The 11,411-nt window shown below is 28.6% G+C and overlaps 1 protein-coding gene across 1 annotated transcript; it reads left to right on the forward strand.

Annotated features, from left to right (window-relative positions):
- The first annotated feature begins 9,006 nt into the window (after nt 1-9,006).
- Nucleotides 9,007-10,705, forward strand: LOC122273195 (uncharacterized). The gene is made up of 2 exons (XM_087167814.1): nt 9,007-9,401; nt 9,859-10,705. Exons 1-2 carry the CDS (start codon nt 9,222-9,224, stop codon nt 10,441-10,443), a joined length of 765 nt encoding a protein of 254 aa, XP_087023940.1. The 5' UTR covers nt 9,007-9,221; the 3' UTR covers nt 10,444-10,705.
- The last annotated feature ends 706 nt before the right edge of the window (nt 10,706-11,411 follow it).

The raw sequence follows: 11,411 nt of genomic DNA on the forward strand, positions 1-11,411 counted from the left end.
GCTGCCTGAATCTAATATCGCCCTACATTGCATATAAGATCCATTTAAAGGATTTAAAACCCAAATTAAAACAGTCGGAAGAAGCCCTGTTTTATTTTTCGAATCAATGCAAGATAAAGAAGCAGAAACAATTTCATTATTTTGTTGATGAATATTAAATACCGCTGCTTCGGGATTGAGATCATGACCCTGAGAAGAAGAAGCCAAAACCGCAGAATTGTTTATAGTTTCGCGTTCTTTATGGAGTAGTGTATTATGCTTTGAGTGGCATATGTAGCATAAATGTTTCGATTTGCAATTCAATAACTTGTGTTGACTGCTTAGGCAATTTAAACACAATTTATGTTTTGATACCAATTCACTTCTCTGATGACTATTCAATTTCAAAAAAGAATCGCACTTAAAGATAGGATGATTCATTTTACACAAAATGCATGATTGAGTTACATTTTTATTGATTAGAAATGTTTTCGTTTTAGGATTTCTCTCTTGATTTAACTTAAATCTTAAAGGAGTGGTTTTGCTAACATTTTCTAATATTTGAGCTCGTTTTTCCAAAAATGAAAATAAATCATCTAATTTAGGAACATCGTTTGAGCTAATATTTAATTCATACTGCCTTCGAGTTTCCCTATCCAATTTTTGAAGTACTATATTTAAAACAAAAATATCAGAAAGATCATTGCGATTATACTCCAAAATTTTTAATGCTCTTATATTTTTCTTTACACAATCAATTAAATTACGTAAGTCTTTAACCGACTCATGCGTTAATTTTTCAATATCTAGTATTGATTTAACGTGAGATTCTACTATTAACCTTTTGTTTTCGTATCTTTCTTCTAAAGCTGTATATAATGAAGTGAATGTATCATCTAATGTAATAAGATTTTTAGCTTCTCCGATTAAAGCTGAATTTAAATAGTGTAGTTTTTGTGCATTTGTCAACTGATTATTGGATGTAATAACATTATTGAATTGCAATTTGAAAGTACTCCATTCTTCACATTTACCCGAAAATTTCGGTAGCGGAATTTCTGGTAATTTTATGCTAACACTATTGTTTACAAAGCTTGAGGCCGTTAATTTCACTTGATTAACTGATTCTAAATAGGTTAAGCAATTTTTAATTTTGCACTTAGCACTAATGATTTTTTCGTTGTATTCTTCGCAAGTGCTAATTTCAGTTTCGAATTCTGCTGGAACCGAAATTAAATTTTCAATTTCAGAATTTAATGACGTCAAAATACTCTCCTTTTGACTTAATTGCTCAAATATTTCATTTAGTTCTGTTATTTCTTTAGTGTCACTTTGTATTATAGTATCTGCTTTTGTTATTAGTTTTGTAGCGCTAGTTCTGATTGTAGCGCGTTTCTTTCTACATTTCTCGATGTTATCCATTATTTATTAAATGAAATTATGCGGTAAATAAATGATGAAAATTTGCCTACCTTTCACTAATTCTATGGCTGGAGATATGCTGCGTTATTTCTGATGCGATGCGTGGTCAGTCCAATAATGAATGCGGGTTTTTTATTGTAAATTTGCGATATACTGGATCTTTATTCTCCGGCTCGACGGACCAGTGTTTGGCCGATAGCTTGCGGGTGTATAAAAATCAAACTTGGACAACGTGGACTGTAAATAATTTATTTTGCGGGTGCGCTGGTAGCGCTGCGGGAATGCAAAAACCGAGCGTGTATGCTCTTTGGTTGTTTTACATTAACTGGCTCGCGGCTGATAACAATGACGCCAAGAAGCCAACGGGCGTAGCAACATACCGGCTTCAACAATATGGGCCCAGCGCCCTACCGACCAGGCTATCCCGGCCCTAAATAATATTTAATTGTAAAAAACAACGCTATCGAAACCTTAAAAATCCCGATGATCAGAACATATTTAATTAATTTTATTTTATAGACGGCGTTGAACAGCCGATCCAGTAATAAATTTACGACTATCAATGGTCAACTCCATGGCCTTGTAATTTTGAATCCAACCTCGAAGACAAGAAAACTCCTAGACTAAGCATTGAAATAAACTAGCCTTCGTGGAAGACTTTATAAAGGAACTAACTAGCATTTCCGTTATATGGAAAGGAAAACTACAAAACCTTCCACTGTTAGCCAGATTGTAAAAGGATTCTAACTCATGAGGACATTTTACGTCAGTACTGTAGTTGTTGCGAGCCGGGTGCAGAATTCGTATCAAGTAGCCACAGTTGGGTTTCGAACCCTATAACCTCATTGAGAAGCGAGAGCTCTATCCTAATTTGATTATTTTTATATCGTTTTATGACCAGCCCAATGCCGAGTTTACGGCTATCAATGTTCAACCCCGCAGCCTTGTAATTTTGACATCCTCATCATACATAGGGCATTCGAAACGAAATCTTAGTGAACTTCAGCACCCTCAGTCTTACATGGTGTCATCTTTGAATATTTATCTTTTTTAGAGAAACTTTGGTATACCTTAGAACATTTTTTATCTTAGAGGCACTTAGCCTTGAAAAGGGGACACTTGAACTTTTGAACTTATAGTCGACTATTTTAATTATTCTATTAATCTTATTTTAGTCTTATTTGTTTTTAATGTGAGTTTCCGTATTTTTACGATTTGATGTTTTACCTAATCTTACTTTTTATACGTTTTTACCTGTATTTTTGACACTTTTATTTTTGGTTAATTTCACTCATTTATGTGTATTGCACGCTTTTGACGTTTTTTGAGAATTCTGTTTCATTTTTATCTGTTTGATCTTTTCGATATTGGGATTTTTTCTTATGTGCATCAATCTTTTTGGTTTTGATTTTACTTTACTGTAATTTTGTAGTGTTTAGTTCACGTGACAACGGTGAAACCCTTTGGTCGGTAACTATTAGTCTTACAGAAATTGCAATCTCCTTTTTAGTATTCTCTTCGAAAAAAGGAATAAAGCTTGAAGACATAAATCTTAAGCCTTTTAAATTTAGCATGATTTATCATTAAGTAAATGCTGTGATTAGGATTAACCTGGAGCCATTAGCATACCGGACATTTCATATTATTTTTTTTTTTTTAACTATTGCAACAAGTTTTTAGTTTTAATTTAATTAAATTAAAAAAGCATAAGCGACGTCTAAAATGGCAAATTAAAATTCAGTGTTAGTCGTTGATGAATTGAACGTGATCAAATTCTACTGCAAAATTCGTGATCCGACTTAGGAATTTGTATTTAGGAATTTAGCTAATGGAACAACATGTCAACAGTACGTTTGAATTGCATACTGATACTATACTAAGCTTCACATTTTGAATTTAAATTTATTATGATGAGTTAATAATTTTTCCATGTTTTTATAGTTCATAAGTTATTTAATTCATAGTATATTTTTTTAACTTAGATATTTGAATTTTTAGTTTATAAATCATATGAAGACCACGGGGGGGGGACGGTTTAAGTCCATTAAAGTTGCGTGTGTGTGAATCGGAGAAAAAATGATTTTGCTAGCGGAAAAGAATGGTTATTGCGCAGTATAGCCTATCTTCACTATGTAATTACTCTCAAGGAGAACCGATTTTTCCGTTTGTTTATATCAAAACTTAGTAATCCTCAAAATGCAACAGATGGCGTGTCAATCGTCAATTATGTGAAAAATGGACATAAATCGTTCCCCCCCCCCTTGCTCTTCATATATTATAATGTTTGCAAACAAACACAACTAAAACCTATGAAAAAATCTTTTTTTACTTGTAGATATATATTTCCTTTTCTTATTTGTTTATTTATAAAATTTTTAACTAATTTATTTATTTATTTTTTAATTTAAAACTGGAATCTTTTACTTTCCTATTCTGTTTAAACATTTTATTATAAAAATCGGGCAAACTTTTTGCCATAATATTAATATTATTGCCATATTATATATTATTGCCATACCTGCAATAACATATAATTTGGAAGAAAAAAAAATTCTGTTTTTTTTTAATGAAAAATCATTATATAAGTTAAGAATCTGCAAATTAAGAGGAGATAGAATCAAAGAATAATTGTTTTAATTTATGGATCGCATAGTAAGTAAAAAAAAAAAAAATCTTTATACAAGTAATTAAAAATATTAAATATAACCAAATACGTGTAGTAAAACGCATGTTTGATTGATAAGATTTCGCTTTGAAAACATCTGAAAACAACGCACTCGATCATTTCAACAATTTTTATCGGATTAACAGCTTATTGAAAGATGAAAAGTAATCTATCTTTTACTTAACTATGTTTTGTGCGTATTTCCTATGGCCATTTTTGAAAAATATTTTGCGGGATGGAGTTATTATGAGGAAGTTGTGGATCCGGTTTCAGTTCCATAGTAGTATTATCAAAAGAACTCGGAGAAAAAAAAAATTTTTTTTTTACCCATCCAGAGTTGCTTCACCTAAGGGTCAGTCTTTTATCAAATTCCATAAAAAAAAATATTAATCGAAAGAAAAATCAATTTTTAAAAGTGCGGTTAAAGAATTTTACATTCGTGAAGCTCTAATAGATTTTCTAAAGATATTTAGTATCTATACCGTTATTTTTTTAATTAATTTAATTTGCTATAATTGGTTACAAAAAGTTCAGTGTGTCGAAATATGTCGTTGAAAACTAATACTCCATTTATTTTAAGATCTAATTAAAAACTTAATAGATTAAATTGATTATGCAACATAGGGAAAAAGTTTAGAAATGTTCGAAATGATATATATTTTGTAACAATTTCTCGTATATATTTTCATCAAATACCAGTCGCCCACGGCGACCATTTGGTCCGCCAATTAAAATGAATAGAATTTCAAGTATTACGAGATTTAGAACAATTCAGTCAAAAATCAAGAGAATATGTAAGTACTTACACTCATATTGCTCAAATGACAGTGAATTTAATTTCTGTTTCTTACATGTTGGTATGTTATTCGCGATCGCAACGAACTATAGGGGGCGTTGTTGTATGAGACGCATACCTGCGATTTCTATATGAACAGTCATTCAGTTACTCTGGAGACGTCGTTAATGTAGCGTGTAGCATTGCAACGTTCCTTCTTTAATGTGGCTTATTAAATTTAAAAAAGAAAAATGCTTGATATTTTTTCTTGTACAATCGAAAACAAAATGGTATCTATTTTTATTAGAGAAGGAATATCCAAAACACATCGGAAAAATATTTGTACATTAACAGAAAAAAATATGTATATTCTTATAAGAGTTAAAACCTAATGCCCGAGAAATAGTATTACTAAATTTAATGATATAACATGAAAGGCCCATTTAAACTTTACATTCTATAGTTTTAAGAATCATATTACTTCAAAAATTAAAATGAACAAAAAGTATACATAAGCTTCATAATTTTATGAAATTTAATTTTGTAAACAAAGTTTTTTGACAACAATTTTTATCAAAAAATTTCAAGTTTCATTAAAAATCATTATTTAGAAACGAAGAAACGTAAAATAAAGAATGCTGACGAAGCAAAAACAAAAAAACAATTCTTTTTTGTCGCCATTTTTAGTGCTACGAAAATTCGTCTTTGGGATTTGCCAAAAACAAAACAAGATGCAATTTTATTTTTTCAGGAGGGAAATATTTTACCGAAAAAACGAAAATGTACCAATTCCCACAACATGAAACTTTATCTTGGTAAAAGTACGTTTTGGAAATGTTATTTCATTTGGAATCTTATTTATCAGAGTTCATATGGCGATATGATTGTTTTGAATCTATGCTAAACTCTATATTGGCTCATTTTCCACCGAAATCCGATCGACTATTTTGATTTTAAATAAAGTGTTTTATTTTATGAATTGTGCAAAAATTTTAAGTGTAGATTGGCGGCACTTAAAAACCGCCAAATCTGTAGCGGCGGTGGCGTTAATACGTAAGTATTAAATTTTTATTCCATACTTTTCTGAATCATATTATTTCAAACATTGGAATATACAAGAAGTATACATAAACACATAATGTTATACCATTTAATTTTTCAAAAGTATTTTGAGAACAATTTTTATCAAAAAATTATAAACTAAAAAACGGAAATAAAGAATTCTTAGGATAGAAAAAACGATTTTAAGAATTCTTAACATTGAAATAAAAACTTTCATATTGTTTCTTTTTCTATTATTCTTATAGTTCTTAATCAGACGTAAAAAACCATTCTGTAGAGAACCATCATCAAATGAAAAAAAAAATATTTACAAGCAAATTTTTTATTGTAAAAATCATTGCACTTACCTGATTTATGATTCCCGGAGAATTCCAAAATGATAAGTTCCTTGTCTGAAAACTTTATTCTCAAATAATAGATACATTACTTTTAGATAACATACTACACAGCAAAATTTTATAATTGATATGAATTTGAATATGTAGCTAAAAACAGAATAGCTGAATTCTAGTTGAACTTATTCTTTCAAAATTAAAAAAAACTTACCAAGAAAACGATTTAAATTAATTAAGAATCAAATGGCACTATTTCAAGTAACTTGGATAATTTTTTATTGTTGTTTTCCGAATTATATGGATACAGAAATATATACTATTCTATAACGAAGAAGAATATGCTATGACTATTACAATTCTGTGTGTTCTGAATTCATATTTATTCACTGGAATGACGAAAGCAATGTTGACTTCACTTTAATTCGTAATGAATTGAAGACAGAAGAAATGCATTTTACCTTAATATACACATCTGTAACAGTATCCGAAATCGGAAGTCATCAGTTGCAAGTTTGTTGATAATAGAAATTAAAAATTATTGAGGAATTTTTCTTCAAATGTTTGGCGTGTTCTGTTCCTGAAAGATTTACTAATATTCTGGAGATTTTTTTCAAGTTCTTCGGCCTTTTCCTTATGGCTATATCACACGAGAGAAAATATGTGCAACTGCAAGTGTAACTGCAAGTGTAAGTGCAACTGCAAGTGAAATTTCTCCAAAAATTGCTCGTGTGATATAGAAATTACGGTTGCACGAAATATCTGCAACCGTTCAGGCAATTTCTTTCATGAACCAATCAGATCGTTTGCTTTTTATGACGTTTCATTTCATTTACATTAGTAAACAAAATATGGCGACCAACAAAGAATTTGAATGGAATAATGACATGACGGAATTTTTTATTAATGAAATCAAATTAAAAGATCATTTATGGAACTTTAAATCACCCTTATACAAGATACGAACTTTAAAGAGGGTATCTTACGAAGAAATTTCAAATAAGATGCAATTGATGTTCCCTCAACATGCATGCTATTTTAATGGAGGTAAGTGCAGTTAACATTTTATCTTAGATTTTTAATGTATTTATAATTTACTGGAACTTTTATTTTTTAAATAAATATAATTTAATACTGTAATTAAGATTTATATTAACGCCAAACAGTTAGAAATTATTCCAAAATGGCAAAATTTTCTGTTCCAAAGTTTGTTCTACGAAGATTTAGTCATTGCTTAGAATAATGATTTGTAAAGAATAATATGCTATTTTTGTAACTATTGTCAGACTGTAACAGTTATTGAAAACTGTTAGGTTACAGTTTTCCATTTTTTACTAGAGCTCTCAGCACTAATTATAAAAATGATGCAAAATGCTAATAAGAATTAATAGGTTTTGAGGAAAAGAATAGCGTTTGGGATTTAATTTCAATGCTTAATAAAAACTCAAAATAATATTTTTCTATCTTATTTTCATACTCTAAACGTTACTCACAAAAAGATGCAAAAATTGAGAAATATTCATTATTTTTTATCATTAGCAAGAGCATCAAAGCTATCGCCAAATTTATGATTTTTTAAAACCATAAAGTCAGTTTATTCTTTAAATATTGCAGCTATTTGCTCGCTTTATAATCAAGATTATTCTTTTTATCAAGTTTGTATGTATAGTTAAAAAAAATTAAGGTATTGTTTTGAGTTTAAGTTTTTTTATATTGTGGATTATATTATTAGATATATTTACGAACTAACAAATTTCCAGCTTATTGTTATTTGTTCGCAACAAATTTCTGATTGCTTTTGATAGAAGCCAGTTTGATATAGTTAATACTTTCTTCTAACCAGAAGCTTTCTTACAAAATAATTACCAAGAAACTTGCCAAATTTTCTTGCAAGGTAATGTAAGCTACATGTAAAATTTAAACCTTTCTTTTTATTTTTCTTCTTTTAGATAATTTTTACGCACTTCTTAACTTCGCCAGCGCAAACGATAATGTCGCCAATAAATAAAACAGTAAGCTCAGCTGTTTTATTTTACTTGAATAAATAAATAGATAATAAAATGAACTTGAAATAAACAAACAAATAAAAATAGCTGAATTTATTTACTCCTTCAAAAGGAAAAAAAATGGATAAGAACCTTTTTTATTTCTATTGATTCCGGTAACAGAAACATTAACGCAGCATCGGGCGCTATAGATATCACACCATATGCAGGCCATTTTTTGTTATTTCTAAATATAATAAACTACCTGCGCGACATTATTCATTTTCCCCCATTTTTAAAGAAAATTATAAAATAAAATACAGATCAAGTAAAAGAGTAAACTTTTTTTCTTTCTTTTCTATCCTCATCGATGGTGTTAAAAGGAATGATTTCTCCCTCTATTGAAATCTAACACCCAAAACAAATGAGGCAGGTGCAACACACGTCTAATGCTACAAAGAAATTAGAATGTGGTTTTATCTGGAGGGCTATATTTTTAAAAACATTTGTTGCATAAATTAAGAATATAATATCAGATTTTTTTTATCAACTTGGTTGCTTCTATGATTTAATTAAAGTTGTACTTAATTTTTCCTTTAAACACTATTATATAAATAACAAATCTAATTTAAATATACATTTGTTGTGTATTCAAATTTTGCTATAAATTTATATAAGCATAATTTTTATAATATTAGCGACTCTACTAGATCGCATTTTGATTTATAAAGGTGGTGCTGCAGATTGGATTTGTTAATTATGCAAACGTGTTTGATAATTTAAAAAAAAAATATAAGCAAATAAAGAAAATGTTTTTTATATCTTTTTTAAGAAATGTATTTTGTAAAAACAATTGCTTATATATTCATAGACATGTAATATTAATAGTTTGATAATTTTTCTGAGTATATGGTTTGATTATTAATAGTTTCAATACAATTATTTGATTCATTATTTTTCGTTTTTAACTGTACCCTTTCTGTGTAATTTTAGAAACGTTAATGAAGAAATTCAGATCCTTAAGGATAATTTACAAGGCAAATCGACAAAAATTGGACAAATTGAAGAGTGGTAGTGGCTGTGAGGGTTATATAGTCCCGTGGATGTACTTCAAAAGCTTAGAATTTTTAAAGGATTCAGACGAGTGTTTCATTAGCAAGACTAATTTAGATGATAGAATGGTATGTAGTCTATGCATATTGTGGATAGTTGACCAATCTTAAATATCATTATTTAAGAATTTATATTTGCTCCGTACTTTAATAATCTGTATCTGGTTTGTTGAGTCTCTAATCAGCTTTTCTAAATTAAGTGCATAAAAATGCATAACAATGATTTTCACACAGTTATAAATTAAATTTAACATTATTTCTCGTCACTTCAAAAAATATCATAATTTTTTTTATTTCGAATTAAACAAATTTATTACAAATAAAAGAATATTAGTTAATGTTTTACATTTCTTGTAGTTAATAAAAATCAAGAAATTAAATTTTTCCTTCCACTGACCTAATGAGTAGTTAATGAATTGAGTAAAAAAATTTCGATTTTTTTTTATTGTATATTTTTTGTATTCAAGATCTGTTATACATTATCTGACCTCAACGTAATTAAGTAAACATTTTGTTACTTTTGTAGGCCACGAATGCTGAAGTACATGAAGGCACTTCAGTAATAAATTTTTCAGAAGATATGAACAGTAATATGAGTGTGCGTATGAAAGAAGTGGTACAAGAAGAGCACTCATTTATTTCAGATCGCCAGTATTCAGAGATTTCTAGTACACCTTCTTCACCAAATGATAATGCGGATGATCCTGACTATTCTGCCGTCAAAAAACTGAAAATCTCTGCATCTACTACCACAAATCCATCTTCTGCAACTAATTTAGTTTCTAGGACTGGAACTGACTTTTCAACGCCTCATGCTCAGAACGGCAAAACAAAGAGAAAATTTAACCCTTTAAGAGCAGCAGTTGGAAAAAGTACTAAGAAGCAAAAAGTGATACGTGCGGATGAGAAACTTTTGATGGAAGCGTGCAAAACTCTTAATAATATCAACTCCCACAATAACCATTCTCTGCAGCCTGGGCATGAGGCGTTTGGTCGATATATTGCCTCCAAATTGGGAGAATTTAATCAGGATTCCGAGAGAAATAAATGCGAAAAAGAAATTGTGGAAGTAATAATGAAACATCTAGAGGCTGATAAGACAATAATTTAAGTTATTTTATATTACTTAAATAATTATGAACAAATTTTTAATTTATTGTTAATATTTGAGGGCTTTGTTTAAATCTTATTTATTTTTTCATTCTGGATAATTTATTATTTGAAGTACTTACCTGTTAGCTTTTTTCATTCCATGATAACATTAAATGATTCTTTTTAAATATATGTTAAATATTTTTATGTATTTGTGGTAGATTATATGCCATGTTTATTTTTTTTTTCCTAATTTGTTTCGTGAATAAATATTTCTAGTGTTTAAAATGTGTGTCATCATTAATAAAAGTGGTTTTACGTAAAACAAATAAGTTTTTATACATGTTTTATTAAACATTAATTATACATTATCTTTATTTAAAAATAAAAAAGCAAACAATTTTTCAATGATGACAAGACAAATGATAAATGGCATATAAAATAAAGTTTAAATAAAATACAACTCAAATTAAATACAAATAAAATACGCATTAAATTAATAGAAAAAAAATATACATCAAGTGTAACTCATATTGGCGTTTTTATGAAATACAGATCAATTTTAAGTTGTAAGCAGTGTAATTATGCTATACATTTCATGCATAGCATGACTCTCATGACTTGACAGTTAATTATTGTGCTTTTCCAATTATGTGACACTTTTAAAAAACAATTTGCATTGTTTTGTATGCTTATGGTGGAATAACTGTATTATTAGTTGCAAACAAAGATACAGGCGCATACCCATAAAAAATACTTAGTAAAAACATTTACATATGTATTTAGGAAACTACACAATAAAAATAGTTGTACATTCAATAAAATTAAATCTCTTTTAAAAGTGAGCAGAAAATTAAATTAATATGTTAAATATGTAAAATTATTTCTAAAAAATGGGCCTCGTATTTAAGATACAGATGGACTTATTTGTATTTTTGGACTAATTTGTATTTTTGCAAAACAAAATTTTTTTAAAAATATTTAAAA

Source organism: Parasteatoda tepidariorum, chromosome 7 (genome assembly GCF_982258835.1).
Source record: "Parasteatoda tepidariorum strain Cologne lab strain chromosome 7, Ptep-v5.0, whole genome shotgun sequence".
In the NCBI taxonomy this organism is placed as follows: Eukaryota; Metazoa; Arthropoda; class Arachnida; order Araneae; family Theridiidae; genus Parasteatoda; species Parasteatoda tepidariorum.